This window comes from Amblyomma americanum, chromosome 9 (assembly GCF_052857255.1).
Source record: "Amblyomma americanum isolate KBUSLIRL-KWMA chromosome 9, ASM5285725v1, whole genome shotgun sequence".
Classification (NCBI taxonomy): Eukaryota; Metazoa; Arthropoda; class Arachnida; order Ixodida; family Ixodidae; genus Amblyomma; species Amblyomma americanum.
Window position 1 is genome coordinate 96,499,376 of NC_135505.1, and position 19,179 is coordinate 96,518,554.

The 19,179-nt window shown below is 43.5% G+C and overlaps 1 protein-coding gene across 1 annotated transcript in view; it reads right to left on the reverse strand.

Moving 5' to 3' along the window:
- Positions 1–17,601, reverse strand: part of LOC144103821 (peroxidase-like) — a 32,912-nt gene extending 15,311 nt beyond the window's left edge. The window contains exons 1-8 of the mRNA XM_077636522.1: positions 17,258–17,601; positions 15,572–15,713; positions 13,250–13,546; positions 12,515–12,661; positions 7,747–7,876; positions 5,283–5,491; positions 4,230–4,400; positions 2,082–2,261 (exon numbers count right to left, since the gene is read on the reverse strand). Of these exons, the coding sequence (XP_077492648.1) occupies positions 2,082–2,261; positions 4,230–4,400; positions 5,283–5,491; positions 7,747–7,876; positions 12,515–12,661; positions 13,250–13,546; positions 15,572–15,641 (1,204 nt within the window). The 5' untranslated portion in view covers positions 15,642–15,713; positions 17,258–17,601. The remainder of the gene's footprint in view (positions 1–2,081; positions 2,262–4,229; positions 4,401–5,282; positions 5,492–7,746; positions 7,877–12,514; positions 12,662–13,249; positions 13,547–15,571; positions 15,714–17,257) is intronic.
- Positions 17,602–19,179: the final 1,578 nt, after the last annotated feature.

The following is a 19,179-nucleotide window of genomic DNA, read 5'->3' on the forward strand; positions in this document are numbered from 1 at the left end:
ATGATAGCCTCCAAAAAGCAGCAAATTGGGTTAGCACTAACAAACTAGCGCTAAATGTTAAAAAAACAAATTTCATTGCTTTCACCTCCCGTAGTAAATCTACCCCCGTAGAATGTAGTCTGCATCTCGATGGATTACCAATTGAACGGGGTTCAAAGCTACCAATATTTAGGAGTAACTCTTGATGAGAATCTACACTGGGCACCTCATATAGAAAACTTATGCAAAAAGTTAACCTCTGGGTGCTATGCACTAATTAAAGCACAAAAACATTTTGACAAGAACACACTACGAATGATATATTTCAGTGTTTTCCATAACCATTTAATATACTGCATTGAATCCTGGGGTTTCACCTTCGCATCTTACTTAGCAAAAGTTAGCACTCTCCAGAAAAGGGCTGTCAGAATATTATCATATGCACCGAGGGCAATACCATCCAAACCTCTTTTTGATGAATTAAACATAATGCCCTTCACCAATGTACGTGAGTACAAAACGGCCATTTTAGTCCGCCAGATAATTAGCACGAACTCTCCACATCCTACTTCCATATTCATCTCTCCCAAACGTGACACTAGGCAGGCAGAGCACAATAATTTTAATTTACCCATAGCTCACAACATATACGGGCGGCGCTCAATTTCTTTTATCGGGGCTAAAATATGGAATACCGTGCCGTGTTACATGAAATACACGTCCAACTTTGTTTCTAAACTAAAACGCCACTACCTTAACAAGCAATCTGATGCACCAAGCTAAACACGTGTTGTTGCTCATAGCAATGCTCCATATAGTGATTGTTTAACTCTGACAATGTTTGTAATGGATCCATCACTAGCCATAGCGGCTAAGGATCCAGATGACTACACAACATTTTTTGTATCATTTTCTGCGTGAATAAACGTTCTGATTCTGATTCTGAATACGATCCTCAAACAAAGATGGAGAGCACCGAATGGCGATCAACAAGCTCTCCGGCGTCGAGAAAGGTGCGGCGACAGAAGACCGAAACCAAGACGATGCTGATAGATTTTTCGATTCCAGAGGTGTCATAAACCACGAGTTTGTCCCATAAGGGCAGACGGTGAATTAGGAGCTTTATGTCCGCGTGCTCCAACACATGCGTGATGCATTGCGACGCCATCGCCCTGACTTATGGGCATCCGGACATTGGAGCCTTGTTCACAATAGCGCAAGTCCGCACACTGCTCTCAGCGTAACAAAATTTCTCGCCAAGCACAGCTTTACTGTACTTCCCCATCCGCGACACTCGCCTGACCTCTCCCCATGCGATTTTTTCTTTTTCCTCGTTTAATGAGATCCCTAAAAGGTCGCTGGATGAGGAGCCTGGAGGCCATTCAATGCGCCACGACAAAAGAGCTTGTAGTCCTGCCAAAAGAAGCGTTTTCCAACTTTTTCCATTAGCTCAATAAGCATTGGAAGCTTGTATAGACTGCAAGGGAGAGACTTTCGAAGGGGTGCTGCACAAAAAGTTTGAATGTTAAACGCATCTTTTTAAATGAACTCAGTCTCGGAACTTTACTGACAAACGTTGTATAAGACGTGGCGGGCTTCAGATGTCGCGTAATCAAGAGGCCAAAACAGGATTCCGAGATTTTTAATGTGGTGGCGCGGATACTTTGTGAAAGAAAAATGCTTCTAGTAAAGGCCATGATACCTTAATTGGCCGTTCAAGGATAAAAAAGGCGGAAGCTATAAAAGAAATTTCAAATCAAGCCCATAAGAGTGCCTTGCTGCAAAATTGTGCAAAAAGAGCGCAGAAAAGAGCAGGATTTCCACTGAAGCCATGCGGGCTCAATTCGGCTGTTCTGTTAGTCACAACCTATTTTTCTAGAGTGCTGAGGCTACTGGTAACGTATTATTGCGCCATACGCCGCCGTGTGCACCGGTTTCATTTTATTGAAACTTCTTTACTTTTCTTCTTCACAAAATTGAAATTCTACTGAAACAGTCCAATCACCAATTTTTCTTTCATCCCTTTTTAATAATAATTTGCAACATGCCATGAGCTTGTACGTCGGAGTCAACCTTCACAGTTCCCACACAATTCAGCTCACCGAAGTTGCACTTGGGTCTCGGCGCAGCAACAGAGCGCACAAACTCCATGCAGCCCTGCTGAAACTGGCCGTAGAAGCGGTCCTGGGGAGAAAGGTCGATCTGCATACAGGCAAAGTGGCGCCTACTCGGATTGGCGATCAGTTCAGGGGCGCAACAGGTGATGGCAGAGCCGTTGCTGACTGCGTAGAGTAGATACGGAGTGCGAGAGCAGTTATTAGTTCATAACGTAATGTACACGGTAGTTGGATATTCATGCCGTGCTTCAAATTCACCGAAGAAACTCGATTTCTTCAACTGTTAATTTTACTGAATGTTCGTGTTTTTGTACTTATAATCTATCCGGAGAGGCGAATGGTAACAACCGATTTCGTTACTATCGACTTTCAAGAATTGTTCGTTTTTTTTTGTTGAAATCTAACAGCGTAGGCCGAAAACAAGATCGATCGCTTCGCTTTTGAATTGCACCGCATGTTCATATTTCGCGTTTCATACCTATGAAGACTTCCGTACTGCGACTTTTCTCTCCATGAGCATGTGTTAAGAATACATAATGTAGCCTGGTAATCAATAGATGCAAATATAATTTTAAAATTTGAGCTCCCGCTGTAAACAAATTGGTATTACCTGATCCTTGCGCCAAACACTGATGTTGTGATGAAAAGTAGCCCTGATTTCTAAAACATTAAACCTTTAGTGAAGAAGGCAAATCTGTGAATTTCAAGCATTGTACTACAACGTCCCATCACTACAGCATTAAACATTATCATGGCTCTTTAGCCGCTAAAAAGTACACCTCTAGTTTTTGTTAGTAGGGAAGTCGCTGTGCATTTTAGACAACATTCCCACCGCAATCAATGCGTTTGGAGAAGCGGAATAAGTGAATAAAAAATTCAGAATACAAGTCTGCTGGTCTGTAATGGTGCACATGTGCTAGCCGAAAAGCAAGAAATTGCAGCCAGTATGTTTCTAGAATGGCTTTCCTAAACGATTGAAGCAGCAAGCGGTTACCGTGAAACAGTTTGTTTTTTTTCGCCCACTTTGAAACCACCATTTAGCGTCAGTGGCTGTGTTGACTTGAATTGAGGGTCTTACTTTTGATACTGTAGATGGTAAAGCAAGGTCTTCATGTACTGCACAGTATGACCCGAATGTCATTTTGTATATCACATGCAAGGCAACGTGAAAGCGGCGAACATAACGTGACTTGTCTTTACTTGTTTGCTTTGACATGTACTGATGGTGAACAGGAACCACTCTTGAGAGTCAATACTTTTTAGGGCAGATTCCATTCTGAATTGCTGAATGGCGACCTCTTTACTTCCACCGTCTGTGGTTAGACGCCTGCTAGAATAGAGGGCAGCTAGCTGACGTCAATGACAGTGTGGTCAGTAAAAGTCCCTTACACTGTGGTGAGAAAAGCATGTGATTCCATAATTGTCTGGTACAACAGCAGACATCATTTCCTTGTGTAATACGGTGGAAATTGTCAGTGCAGAGATGAAAACGGAGGTGACTTACATTAAAATGTCTGAACCTAGAAAAATAAAAAATTAAATGATTTATTTTCGTTCGGCCAAATGTGACGCAACTGCGTTAGCACTAGTTGCTGTGGTTAGTTTAACTTGGTTATTAATGGCTCCACCCTAACGTTCTGACGCGATACGGTTATTGAGTTAATGCCAAATATGCGTAATTGGTCATTCTCTACTTTGCATTCATAGATCGCTGGTAGTCCTCATCTCCCTCATGACACAGTGGTGCAGTGATTAAGTGATGTGCCACAGCCCCCCGGCAGGTAGCTGTTTCAAGCACAGCCACTGGTGGATCTTGTGAGACCAAGGTTGCTCTTCCTTAGCAGCCTATTGCGAACATTCATTAACTGAAGGATCAACCGTCAAGGTGGCAATTTGCTCACAATCCGATGGGAGGGTTGCGACGGTATCACAAGGAAACGTGACCTAGGTGGCCCACTAGCTACCTCGGGGTGCCACTTACGTAGCAAGGGGGCCACCAAGGGGAGGTTACCCACAACCCGTTGAGAACGCACATGGACTTCACAGACAAAGGCTAAGCGGCTGACTGGAAGATCTAGAGCTATCGCACTTAAACTTGCAATTTCTCCTGCGCAGTAAACCTACACTACTCACATCGTGTTCCTCCGGTCAAGGTGAGGTCATGGTCGATGAACTGGGCAAACTGCATTAGCATCAGCGTGTGTATAGGATTGGGCACGTCGGCGTCGGGCATCAGTGTCACAGAAACTGTCCTTGCATTGGGCAGTGGCCCTCCATCCACAGCAACTCGGGGAGTTGAAAGGCCTGTTAGGAAAGAAAGAGAAAACAAAGTTTTAATAACTTGGAAACGGAAGTGATAAGTTGTGTAACTCCTACGGCTCTGCACGGAAGGTTGGTAGCCGTCGTGCATTTACGCACAATTATATTTACCGGAACAACTCTCGCATGCAATCAAACTTTGGCAAGAGTAAAGAATAGGCGGGGCAACCAAATCTTCAATGGGTCCCCTCTCCTTCTTCCTTTTCTGTTCTTATCCTTTCCCGGCCTTGAGTTCACAGCTATTTGTAAAAATTAAAAAAATATTACTTATAGATATAACTTCTCTCTGGTCAACCCTTTAAAGCATATTTGTGCACATTTGTGTACATACACAACTCGCGACCTTATCTCAGAATGTGCTTGGCTTAGCAGTCATTTCGTTGTGCCCGGCGAATATTCTTCATTACCTTCTTATCGCTTATCAGAGTGTCGCCGCGCGCTGTCTAGTCATGGCGTGTGAATTGGTTTCGGGAGGCATTGCTTCACGAGCTCAATCACCATGTCGGCAGTACATGTTTCTTTAATTAACAGAGCAGTTTTTTTAGTTGTTTTTTTTAAACGAATCTCCCAGGCTTTTATTCCTCTTTCGCACTGAAGGTGTAACAATAACAGCCGTCTCGTCTGAACGGAGATCCTGGCTCCGCCATAGTAACGCTATGGTTACACCATCCATCCTGAAGAAAGTCTCAAAGCAGCCTTTACATTCAAATAAGCTCTTGCCGGCAAAAATAAAAAAAAACGAAGGACATTTAAAAATCAGACCGCACAAATTGCAGCAAACGTTGCGGACCTGAGGGTGCAACTATTTCGGAAATAAAATAAATACATGGCGTATTTAGGAGAGCGTTTTCCGGCTGGCGAACTGACCATCGGCGTAGCTAGGCGGCAGGAGCCTCTCGAAGGCAGTCAGGGACTTTCCCCACTCTCGGTTCTCCAGGTTATTGCAGAGTCCATCTGGAGAGCGGAATTTTGTTGACGGGCAACGCGGGATCTTTGGGCAAGCATCGGCGATCACAGTGTTCTGTATGTTGAACCTTTGTAAGCCATCCCGTCCTTGTAGCGAGTCCAGGTTGAATCTGCGATTACGACCATGGAAATATTGATGGCTATTTCGGCATCCCTAAACACAAGGCTGCAATCACGAGTACTTAAAAAGCTCCAAGTTCAGCAGGAACTTTTCACGAGAACTTTTGATTCCTCCGGTGCATACAAAGGCGAAAAAAGTAAAGTAATCACTTCTAAATTCGTGCTTGAGCATAAAAGTGGTTATATCTCATGTGCTACCAGAAATCTGAGCCCAATGCTGTTTCGCAGTGGTCAAGGCGACATTGCTCAAACGAGAATAGTTGAGCACTTGCTTAAAAAGACGCAGCTGTAGCTTTCCTTGTCTTCGTCATGCCATGTAGCTGATAAGTGGGCTTCTTGTAATGATTGCATTCGTTGCTTCAAGAATATTACGGTATTTTTTATGCAACGCGCGCAATTTAAACGTGAGCTTGATGAAGCCCATTACATGTCAACACCAGTGATCCTTGCGTCGTTACAGCTTCATCATTACTCGTAAGTAATAAGGCGATCATAAGTGCTTCTTGCATTGCTACTTTTTCTTATCTATTTGCCTTCTGACTTGAATAGTTAGTGTGCAATGATATTTTTTTAACACGACAGCCGTTTAGGGCCCAGTGCCCAAGAAGATTTACTGTCGGCGTTGTGAGCGGAAAATCAGGGGCATGGATCTGGCAGGTGGTCTCCGGAGAGCAATGTAGGAGTCAAACTGCACTCGATGGCAGGTGGCAGTAAATTTAATGATTAGTCGCACAAGCAGAGCAACCAGGGTCGCACAAGCCCGACCTCTGGGAGCACCTGTCATTGCAGGGCTGTGGCTCATCGCTTTATCGCTGCACCATTGTGCCCGCAGTGACCCCAGGTATCTACGAACGGAAAGTAGAGAATTAATGTATATGGGTATTCACCCATTACGCTATCGCATGGCGCCCTTGAGGCGGAGCTTAAGTTATCCCTTCAGTTTTTTATCTGTTATTACGTGCACAGTTGAACCGCATAGTGTATTTCTCTGCCTTCCTTTAATAAAAATTTTTTCATGAGACAGCGCTGCGTGACAAACATCTTCTATTGTCTTGTCATCTGCATAATGAACCACACGCAAGAGGGCAGTAGTTTTCTTTTTTTTTCCAAGCATAGTTTGGGTCTGAAACAAACTGACTTCAAACGTTACCTGAAATTCGTGCAATCTTGTGTGATTTTCAGTTTTCGAAAGTTCACTTTCGAGTTTTCCTCTGCTACGTGTACTTTATGGCATTACGTAATAATTGTCTTTTAGCTACTGATTCTTGATTTATGGTCTATGTTTTATGAGGATTTAACGTCCTAAAGCGGCTGAGGCTATGAGGACGGGATCCTTGATTTCATAAAGATGTTATTTCAATGACACTAATGATATCATTTGTATTGCCTTCGTTTATATCGACCTCTAATTGCATTGGCTCTGTGCATATTTAAATTAATAAATATTTGCGCTTAGCACAAATAATTTTTTCGACTTTAAGAAAGATTGCAGTGACGGTCTCTGAACTGATCTCCTCCAACTTACCTTCATTATGTGCATACACGATCTTTTTTGCGTTTCCTTTGGAGTAATGGTGGCGTAGTCGAGACAACCTGCTGGCTAGTGCAAGAAGCCAAATGCGTAACCTATTTGAGACATCATTTTTTAATCTTTTAAAGGTATCGCGTTAAAGGCCCCATTGTCAGAAAGTCCAGTGTCAACGTTGTGTGCGCTGGCGTTTTGAAGAAAAAATCACAGGCATAGCTCTAATAGGTGCTGTCCAGAGAACAACCTGGGAGCAAGGTGGCCCTCCTGGGTCAACTGAGATTGCGGCGCCATCAGAACCTTCCCACCGGATAGTGAGAAAACTTCCTGTCGTGGCAAGCGACAGTTAAATTGTTGATTGGTCGACTGGGAAGAGCTACCTGGGTCGCACACGGCCCACCGCTGTGAACACCTGCAATCACTTTGCAGTTGCGCATCGTTTAGCGCCCACTGCGCAGCGTCAGAAGGGGTATGAGAACTGCCAGCGATCTATCAATGTAAAGTATACATGTGAAATAATGCATATAAAGAAATTAACCTTTTACGCTTTCGCGTCACGCCCTCAAGACAGAACGTAAGTGTCTCGTGCAATTTTTTAGGTAAATGTTTCCTCAAAACCAGACTGAAAAAACAGGCTCAATGTGACCTCTGTTTAGATTCCAGAAATGTTCGGATTCTGGAACCAAACAGCCTGTGGATGGGAACGGGAAGAAAACATACCTGCGTGCGAGCTCTTTTGTAGCTTCAAGGCCTATAAGGCCATCCCTTCCGAGAGACTGAACGTCGAGCTTGAAGCCGAAGAAGGCAGCGTGTTGAGATGCGGTAGATCTCTTGTCTTTCGAGAATATTCCTGTGAAAGGAACACAATCTCTGAGGATACAATGAAAGTTATGATGATTATGATGATAGTGTGTTTTTATGGCGCAAGGGCACCTGTGGCCAAAGAGCGCCATGACACAAGGTATTTACCCATTTCCCAAGCATTCCACCCTGAATAACCCGAGCACCAGGCCAGGGGAAGCACATTGAAAGTGCTTGTCAACGGTCACGGGTAGAAAAAGCACAATGAATAGCTGATAAGTCCATATGGTGCAAAGTAACATGTTGATGTTAACCATTCTTCTATGCATTTTGCTTCATTCACAAGGATGGCGCATTAGTTGCCTGAAATAATGCTTCGTCGCTAAATTCACTTATGTGACTGGGAAACACTGAATGTGGGCTGCATTGAATGTCGAACAATGAGAAAAGTCAGTAAGTGTCATAGACAAAATATGACGCCAGAAATGGCGCCCATAGAAAGGTGTGCAAGTAAATTTTTTTTCTTCGGTTAGAAAACATTTTACAAAATGTTGCCGAGGCCTCACAAGGCACAAAAACATGCACTAAATATAAAGATCTTAAATTCTGTGACTTTTCGTGAGAATGTGCGTGCTGTTCTTTAATATAGCCATGCGTGAACTCTAAAATGATGTTCTCTTTCTTAGAGGCCACAATAAGGAAATTAGGAAAAGCGTTCTCGTGAAGCTCTCTGCTAGGTGACTTCGGCGATAGTTGGCCACAACGCCTTAAAAGTGCAGTGAGGTTAATTTCTTAGGTGCCTATTTGTCAAGATGTCACAAATTTAACAAAGTAAAAACGGCGGTTTTAATGTTGATAGATCAGCCACCATATTATACAGACAAATAGTTCTTGTTTATTTCATACTTCTCTCAATAAACTTTAAAGAAAGAAATCAGCGAGTGATATAAAAATCTTATTTCCGCTGCTGAAAAAGAGGTCAACGCGTGTACAAAATAAAACTCAACTCGCACTCTGCCGCGCCCTGCTTTTATAGTTATTAGAGACAAAAATAAATTAGATACTGGAAGCCGAGAGAAATCCAGCGCCTTTTATTCATAAGAGAATATAGCAAGATAATGCTGTATCTAAAACATAAATATATCCCCTAATTCGACATAGTTCGTAATCTGTGGTTCCAGTCCGACACCTCTAACATCTACTACTCTATCGGTAGGAGGTGCTCTTTAGGGCAGCAAACAAAGGTGGAAAGCAAATAAGCGCAAAAAATAAAAAGAACGTCTGTGTTGGACATCAAAACCAAAGATCGTTATCTGGACACGTTGGTGTAGTTTCGGTTCTTTACACGCGCTTTTTTTCGCGCTTCTAAAAGTGCGATGAGTTTTTTTCACCTCTACAAAAATTTGAGGAAAACATCTACAGCACGGATATTTCGCTATTTCGTTTTTCACAGCACGCATTTCTGAACATTCCAGGGCATTTCTAGGACCTATCGGCAAGCGCCAGGGCTATTCATTGTGTTATCGCAATCACCCAAATGCAGAAATTTATCAAATATTAAAATAACAACGCCGGTCATTTTTATTTTCTTTTAGCGTGATTCTTTTCACTTCGCCTTTGGTCTTAAAGAGGCACTGTGCTAAATACATTAGGATCAGTTATTGTATGCGATGAAGGCGCATGTAGAGGGTTTACCAGAGTGCTTGGGACATATCGTTTGCACTTTTGCCTCGAAGATGTGCGTTTATGGTAGCACCCAAACTCAACTCTGCAGGATGACGAGGTGTCTGCTGTCCTCTGAAATTATTTGTAGCTTTATAACGCCGTAAGTGCCAGAGAATACAGAGCTAAATCATACCCAAGTTCACGCTGCCTTAGACTGAGGTTTTGTAAAGCGAAATTGGTGCATGGCAGGTGTGTGAGCAGCTGAATGTTCCATGTAAACGTATGTTGCCCCCTATTCAGGCAAGTGCACTTGCACGATTCGCCGTGGGGTGATGGCTGCCTGCAAAGCGTTAGAGCGATTAGCAGCGGGCCAAGAGCAGCCGGCACGTGAAGGGTGGCATGACGGCAGTGATTAAGCGTGGTCCGGGGTGTATGACGCTCCAAACCCGACAGACATACAGCTCATAGTAAGAAACACCACAACAGTCTGTGCACATTAGTATTGCAAGACCACGCCTTTGCCAAACCACTGAAAATTTCCCTTCGGGGTTGTAAACGTCTGAGGTCTTTAATGATGGTCTGAGAAAAAAGTGGCGTGTTTCACCTCACGCATATAAGTGCCACAATCAGTATTTGTAGATCGTGAAAGAGGACGTTGTGGAAGTTCTTCAAGGTTAACATCTATACCACCGACTTTCTTAAGTTGTCTTGTCAAAGTAGCCAATGATAAAAGTGCAAGTGCATCAATAACGCCTTTCGTCAAACACAGGGCGACTTAGCGATGGAGCGTATGAGACATTTACAGTTATACCTCTATCACTCATGTCAATGCTTATTATACCAGTGATCTGTATTTGAACCATACTATAAGCATGTGACCTGAGCTAATGAACTGAATACCTAGAATAGAATGGGCGCATTTGAGCTGATTATTCTGTAAGCTGATATCAGGAACAAAAATGTAGCGTCATGAGGAAAAGCTCTTCTATGCAGCTACAGAATACTCAACTAAATCGAACCTGGACAAAAGACATCTTTAAAGCTAAACTGAAATTATAATCTGTCGATTGGTAAAAACAATAAACTAAGATAATTGAGAGGAAAAATGACTTCACACGATGAAATTTTTATAAAGTCTTATTTCTTTTATTCCTCTCTGCTCTACGCTGCCAATGCGCATTAAAGCTAATATGTAAATAGCACTGGAAGCCCCTAATGTATGGCGGAGGCTTTGCAAGTATTGCGGCTCATTATCGGCGGCTTCAGCGCGAGCGCTTACAAAATTTTCTACGAGAAAACCACGCGTGACATCCTTGAGAGGTGGAAAAGAATGATGGCCAGCCAATCACATTCAGTGCCACTGCTAGCGCTGCATCATGAGCATTCAGATGGTGGGCCGCATCGTAAGTAAAGGAAATGCACCTATAAGAATTGGGATAACAACGTTGGGATGGTCGGTGTTTTTCTTAATCCGGAAGTTTGCACCTAAGCTTTAAAATAATGAAGAATGGTTTTAGTTTGAATGTGAACTAATAACTAATACAAACATCCATTCTTTTCCAAGAAAACCAAAAAATAGTGGCATCCTTTATTATGCGAACAAGCACAGGTGGCGCAATCAATTTATTTTAGCGCTCGCTCGCAACCGGGCCGCCTAGTAATAATACCGGTGAATAGAGCACGCATATCCCCTCAGACCTAGCGATACATCAGGTGAGGGGTTTGCACGGTACGCCAAAATCTTGATGTGATAGCATTCAGATTGTCACCTTGCATACACCAACTGAGTTCTTTGTAGCAAAATTCTCTGATTGGTTGAGGGGGTGGTGACGTTATCAACACCACCAGATTTGAATATCCGATTATTAGTATGCTCCAGTACCTTTCAATGAATTGTTATAAGAGGATTGTATTATTCAAACCTACCTTTTGCACCTTAGTGCACCCTCTGTTCCCCGCTAATCCACCATAATTTATATTCTAAGGTGTGCCTACTTATGTTATTCATTGGAATATTTGGTGGTGGGCCAACTTCGAATTGCTAGCGCATTTTCTTCGATGATAAAGTTGTTACGGACGCGAAGTTTTCTTTTTTCTTTTATTTAATCCTAGAAAGATCTCGAGCCAGTTCTACTTGTTTCATTTATTTTTTAATTACTGATATCTTGATCCAAATATACAAAATTTCGAATCTCTGAACTTCCCAAGATCCCTTGAGGTCATGCTGATATCACACTACATTAACGGCAATTTTCATTTGTTCAAATCCCGCAAACCCTGTTGCCATCAATAAAAACTGTATGGTGAAGCGAAATGCGCGTGCTGGTGGATACTTTTTGCTGAGTAACGGCAGGAGCACTTTTCAGTTGCAGGAAGATGTACTTAAGGAAAACCGGGTGACGCATCAACTAGGATTTAGGAAGGAACGCCAAAAATGTAAAGGGTCATTGTTACGAGAAAGTGTATAAGGGTGTTAGCCTTGTCCGGCAACTGGTCTCTTGTTCTTAAAAGCCTGTTGAGATCAAGGAAAGAAAAAAAAGGTGTCAAGAAGACAATTTTAGGCCCATAATAAAGCGCTTGGCTTGGGTACTCGCGCTGGCACGACTGGCATTTCCCTCTCTCACACAGTGCTGGCTCATTTCGTGCATGTAAGCGTATTTACTTCACCACGAACAGAACCATTCAGAATAGAGTTTATTGAATGTTCAGCGCTCCTCCCGAGGGCACCTTCCTATGTCGACCTGTTTATTCTTTTTGTAGCGATAGCTACATTACGGTAGCATTTCGAGCCTTCAGCGTGGTGGCGCCGCCACCCTGTGGCTGCGCTGCCACCCTGTGTGGTTCCACTCGGCCAGCTGTAGCTATCGCGTCACTACAGGTTTAACCAGAGCTAAACCACCGCCAATTTTTTTTTCACCCTTCAGTTATGTCAGAACATTTGTCTGATGTGTGAGAAGTATAGCAATGAGTCACAATATACCGAAAGACCTCATACTAATAAATTAAAAAAGAAAGGACCTACCATCGTTGAGCAAGGCTCTCTCAGCTTGGTCTATTCCCCGCACTATACTCAGGCTCGCTCTGCCAGCGATGTCCAGATCCTCTGGTGTAATATCAGGCAGTGATAAAACAATAGTTGTGGTCCCCTTTGGAGGCCGGCGTACTGCACCTGCGTTCAATAGTCGGAGTACGGCACCGCTCAAATCCGATGCCGGACATCGCACTTTTCAAACCATCGTAGGGCCACGAAAGGTATATTATTAACTTTATAACTAAAAGCAAAAGAATGGCATCATATGGAAGTAGTCAAATGTTCAAACAAATTCACCGATATCTATTAAAAATGTTAGAAAATTTTTTAGTTCTCCTAATGTTGTTTCGAACACATTCTTCTCGGTGCTCTCTTGACCTATATGATTTCCCGCTTTCTATCAACAACTGGTTTAGAGACTCTCCTTGAGGTAAGCCTTCAGTAATGAAAAATATAGGGCCATATAGGCAACCTTCGCAGTATAAAGTACAAAATTTGAAAATTTCGTAACCTAACTCATTGCCAGAGGTACATAAGCAGCGACGATGAAAGAGTAAAAGGAAAAATTCGAAAATACCAATTTTAAGAGATTCCCAGGTACACCTACACCTCATACTTTACCTAAGATTTTCTGATATGATTAAAAATAGGCTTTCTGAGGTTTTCAGGCTCGCATTAGAGACACGGATTGCGTAGAAGGCTCCTTATAGACTCTCGTTCACTTACTCTGTCGCGCTGCAGGAGGTGTGCTCAGAGGACAGCACACGCGGTTTCCCTTCTGCCCGCACAGGGATCTGGCGATGTCTTGGACGTCGTTGAACTGGAAGACGCAATGTCCCAGGCCCCGGCAGATTCCTGGCTGGCCATCCGCTGTTTGGCATGGTTCTTTGTTGCCTCCGCCGCGGCCTCTTCCTCCACCTCCACCTCTCCCTCCTCCCCTGCCTCTGCCCCTGCCCCTGCCTCGACCTCGGCCTCGACCCCTTCCTCGACCGGGACCACGGCCTTCGGCGAATTCGAAGTCTCCTGCACTCGTTTGACAGAGACGCATTACACTTGGCTGCGAATTGATTTGAAGTGGCAGACGAGTGAAGGCTGTGACCAAGTGGTGGTCAGAAACACTGACGTAATGAAAGGAGAGGGTTCTGTCGATAATAACGTCAAGTTCAAAACGGTAGCATACTTAATTTCGGGCTCTTTCAGCTACGCAGAGCGCTAAGAAACTAGTGTTGCAAGATAACGGCAGCGCCACTACGACAGCACAAAACAAAGCGACACATGCGCTCATGCGCACTCTTTCTGGTGCTTTTGTGGTCGGGCCACCATTTTCTTGCTTCATGGAACAACTCGGCAAGCAATCTCTTATTCTGAACAACTACGTTCTATATGACGAACTGGCTAGCAAAAGGTTCTCATGGTAAGGTTCACTTATTGTTTAAATGTGCCTCGTGTGTTAATCATTGAAAATACATGACCAAATTTTATGTTGCTAGGTTGGCCTTCATGCTATATATAAAATGTCTGGAGTAAGCCAACAATTTCCCGCTTTAGTTGTTGCTTTCAAGCATTCTTTGGTGCGGTTTTATTGTTTTCAGATCAAAATAAACCCAATGCGCTTCGAAAACTGTTATGGAAATATGCGCTTTCGCGCCACAATTTTAACATTTTGAAAGGTTTCATAATGGAAGGGAGTCGGCTATACAAAAACAAAATGAAGACAAGAACCGTTAGTGAATGCAATGGTTCTGGAATGACCCCAGGCGCCATGTTGACAAGACTCTTGATGCCGAAATAGCGTCGAAACCGCATTACTGTACAAACATTATGTGTACTATGCCTTAAAACCTCGACGGCTTCGTTGCCACCCAAGTGCTGATTGATATCCTTACAAACCCGAACACTGTCATCACTCATCACAGATCCATCGCCAAGCTCCGTGGCCTGCTTATTGACTGCAGCATTATGTAGAAGGCATTCCTCAGTTACGCCGCTTATGGGGTTGTCGACATGGCGGGGAGGGAGCGCGTATTCACTTAAATTGTGTCTACAGTTGCGCACAATATTTTAGGCGAAAAGAAACGAACCACTGTAAAATAAATTCAAGAATATAGCTGCAACCGTCATTTCTGGACATGCTGTCTACGCTTCCGAATGAGACGTTTTTCTGAAGGCGCGAAAGAAAATTTTCCCACATCTATGCGTGCTGATCAGGAAACAATCCGCATTCAAAATATGTAGAACTGGTCAAGAAGACTTCGTACACTCTTAAGCTATGGTCAAATGTTCGTAAGCTCGATGCCGATGTCTTAAATCTTGGTGCCGCCAAGCTGAAGCTGCATATTGGTGTATATGAGTGAAGGTACCATGAGCGACAGTCAAACACTTTATGTGCCATAGAATGCATTTTGTACATTTATTTCTTGCAGTACAAGGGCCACTACCACCTCAGACACGAATGAATATCCGGTGTAGAAAGGGCGCTTTTAGTTGCGTTTCTATTTAACACCACACCAACAAAAATGTGGTGTTTTAACGAGAATACGTCACCCACTTCTCGATGAATGACGCTTTCGTTGTTACCGGCGGTTCCTTGAGTGCCCAAAACCTTACTCATGCAGCTGCGGCAGCAGCACCACAGCGAAAACGAAGTTAACTTAACGTTAACTAAGATGCGATGTCCTGCTTTGCTGCACATTTGAATGGTATGATGCTTAAGAAGTATAATTCCACAACTACATTTCGCTGTCATGCTCCTCAAGTCGATTTTTGATGCTCTTTACTCTTTCGAAGGTGCTATGAAAGGCAACAATCATGCAAATGTTCATTTCCTAGGATATGCCAGAAAACTTCATAATATGTCATTGTGATCATTAAAATATGTCCAATAGATAGTGCCATCATTTATTAATATATTAATCAGATACAATTCACATAGTTAAGGTTACTTTAAGTGTTGCTGTCAGATAAATGTTACACTAACATTATCAGTAATTTGCGTTTTGCACAAAATTTGCGGTGGCTTGTTGATTAAAGAAGAGTAAAAAGTTATACCTCCTCCCCTCTGTGCAATGGCCAAGTCAGCAAGGACGACAACGAGTAGGAACAGGTAGAGGATCCGCATCTTAGCCCCAGCAGATAGCAACAACTCTTCTCGGATGTCACTTCCCCAATGCTTGTAGAGATTTAGAGCACCCTGGAAGGGCATGTGGTCAGGGGTTAAAATGCGTCGCATTTTAGATTAGGCGTGCAATGCTAATAATATCGATCTATTATTTTGACTTCTAGTTAAATATTCTCGATGGCTATTTGGGCGGCTAAGAAAACGGCTTCTAATGTTTCCCTTTCATTATCTGCTGAGAAATCTTAATTTAACAGGTGTAGGTCTTCCAATTCGAGTAACACTGATAATTGAGCTAGTTGGTACATCATTTTAATACTTTCAAAAGCGCTGCGACAGGGGACACCAAGAGAAATAAAGAAAACGAAGGAAAAAAAAGTTTTCCAGTTCTTTCCTCCCAAATGCGACTGCCGCGGCTAGGTTTTCCAAGCCGCAGCCTTTTGCACAGGGCCAGAACGCCATAATACGTCTAACATGCGCGATAGCAAGACCGTTTATAGATCCACTTCCTTAGAACACTTTTGCTGTAACATCGCGGATCCATAGTAAACCGATCAGTGTCATTGTCCGAACAACTCCTCAGAAGAAAATTTTAAGATATTTATTTGCTTACTCTAACAACGAGTTCGGGTTTCACTAAGTCAGTGGCCCTTCAAGGATTTAACTCGGTTTCGGAAGCACCCCTTTCTCGGTTAATTTCGAGCATGGAGACGTAGGTATGCATTCTTTGTGAATGTTCGTGTATATTCTCCGTGAGTCTTTGTCCGTTAAGCCCACAGTGGTTCTCCAAAGATTATGAACCAACTAGCTCTTTTAAGAGTGTTACTCGAATGTATTCATTTTCGAATGCCGACATAAATCCTTCTTATAAAGGCAATAATGACATGCGTGGTTAAACTTTCTGAAGCTTGGCATGGGCTATGAAAGACATAGCTGTGACGGGCTCTATATTCATCTTGGCCAGATTCTATATGATGACGTATATTGGCATCGAGCAGCAAACAGGTGTTTTTAAAGCACTCCTACATTGAAGCGCTGTCATCTCTGGCAAGTATGAATTCTATAAATTGTCTTGACAAGCTAATTACTTAGCCTTTAAATCACTAAACAGGGTTATGAACTATGCCCAGATGTTGTGCATGACAAAATAATATTTACATTTTACTAGTGCGTTTCTTATATAATGCGCACTCACCGCGGTGACTTAGCGGATTTCACGTTCAGCTGCTCAGCTCAGGGGAGCGAGATAAATGCTCGGTAGCGGTTTCCAAGTTTCAACATGGGCGAAATGCAAGAACTCTTTTGCGCTGGATGATATCAATGCCAGTTAAAACCCCAACTAGTTGGCATTATTCTGCAGTCTTTGTCTGCGACGCCTCTCGTTGCCTATGTCTCGCCTTGAAACATTTAAGCCTGCATGCCTCGCGAAAATGAAACCTCTTGATCTAGGTAGCCCACCTGGTATCGATCATCAAGGTGAAGTTTTATATAGAAATTTTAGCAGGAAAATTTAAGCCGCACGTTTGAAAAAATGAGTCTATAGTTGTGTCTGACTTGATCACCTCATGATAATTCAGTGCACAAAGACTAGGCACAAAAACATTGGAAAATAGGCTCACCTGTGACTGCAGGTGGCGACGAGGAGCAAACCTTTCCGAAGTTTCTGCTGCCAAAGGCAGCCAGACGACTAAGTCCGCTACTCCGCACGGACTCGCGACTACCAAACGGAAGTTTGCAGGGAGGGCGTCATGGAGATTTCAAGAGCCGTCATAAAGTACACTCTACAGCTTTACAACTCGCGTCACCAGCAACTTGACGGGACGCCCGCCGGAGTCAAGGAAAGAGACCCTCCGCGTACCTCATGATTCCTCCTGCATAGCTCTCTTTCTCAACTTGGGAAAGGCCCCCGTTTATGTCTGTGTCACGTGGGATGCACACGCAAAAAAGTACGCGCATGCAAAGAAAAGCCTCTTCTTTCGTATTCTTTCTTGCGCTGCCCGTACCAGGTATGCGCACGTCGGCGACATGCTCGCAAATGATTTCAGGAAAGAGGATGCAGCCGTTGCGAAAGGCTGCGAGAGAATGCATTTCATTGAAGCTATCGCGTCCGGCCCCGCGCCTTCACCTTTGCACGCATTGGTCCTTCGCGCACTTGTGCTTTTTATCGCGCGCGATTACCGCCGACCCCGCTTTGGTGTTTGTGCGGCAAAGACGACTGAAATATAGGTCTTGCCTGCAAGCGAACGGTCAAGGACTCGAAGGCAGACGCGCCGCGTGTTACGCAACTCTTTCCCGCGGTAAACGGCGCACGACTACAAGCGATGAATCCTTGTCCTTCCAGCGCCTCATGATGGCTGCCTGCCTTGAGAGGAAGCTTTGTTGTTATTTGGATGCGCGGGTACAACGATCACGATAGGGAGGAAAAGGGATGCTCTCAAGCTAGTAAATGCTTGATAGTTGATGCGCTGAAACAGCATCGACGTTCCTACTGGAAGAAATGCGACCACATTTTCTACTCGACTTTACCGTACAGTTACAAAGGCCATGAATAATTTTTAAAAATATAGGTTTTCATGTAAACAGATCCGTTTGCAGCATAGTAGCACTAGTGTTGGCAGTCGCGAAAAAAAAAAACAGACGAATCATGCCGACAGTTAAGTGACTGAATCAATTATAACTGTTAACTAATAAACTAACATCAACTGGCGCCTGCTTGCAGTTAGAGACATCTACCTGGCTGTTACTTAAGAGCCATACCAGGTTTTATATTTTAGAAAACAAGATCATCTTTGCCGCTGTGACTTAACTAATTTGAACCATATTTTGCGTCATTCGAAAACCACTCGCCTGCGGGGAGCGCGGCGCGATGTCAATCAAAAAGCTCCTCTCCGCGACGAACGTTAGATGGAACAATCTCTGCCGCGCTGGTGATGCGGCGCTTGCATCTCCTCGCCACTTCGCCACTCCCATACGCGCGGGTCTGAGACTGTCACGTGGTACGTAGGTCCCAGAGTGCCGTCATTTGATTGACGTCGAGTTGCGATCACCGCTGGCGGGCGGTTTTCGAGTGGAGCAAATTATGGTCCAAATTATTTGAGCCAGAGTAACCAGGGTAATTGAGTTTTCTAAATTATAAAAACTTTAATGACTATTACTAACAGCCGGCTATAAATCTTTAATTGCAAGCGGGCGCCCATCAATAATGGTCAGAAGTTAGGAAATCTCTGTACTTGTTTATTGCCAAAGCAGATTATCCGATTACCTTCTGAACGTTGAGTATTGTGTGAAACGGCAAGTTTTTCATACAATTCTAACACTTAGGTAGTTAGGTAAGCGGCAAGTAAAATTTCAGCCCAGTAATTGTTTGCCCGTTCGAAAAAAATGTTCAGAAAAGGCAACAGTAACCAATATTCCGATGTGTTCTTTTTTTCTTCACATCTGATAGGAATAGTCGTCCCTGCCAGTGTTTCTGATCAGCGATGAGTAATATTTCCATTCCTAGTGCAGTGATAATGATGTTAGACGCTTGTTTTTTCTAAAG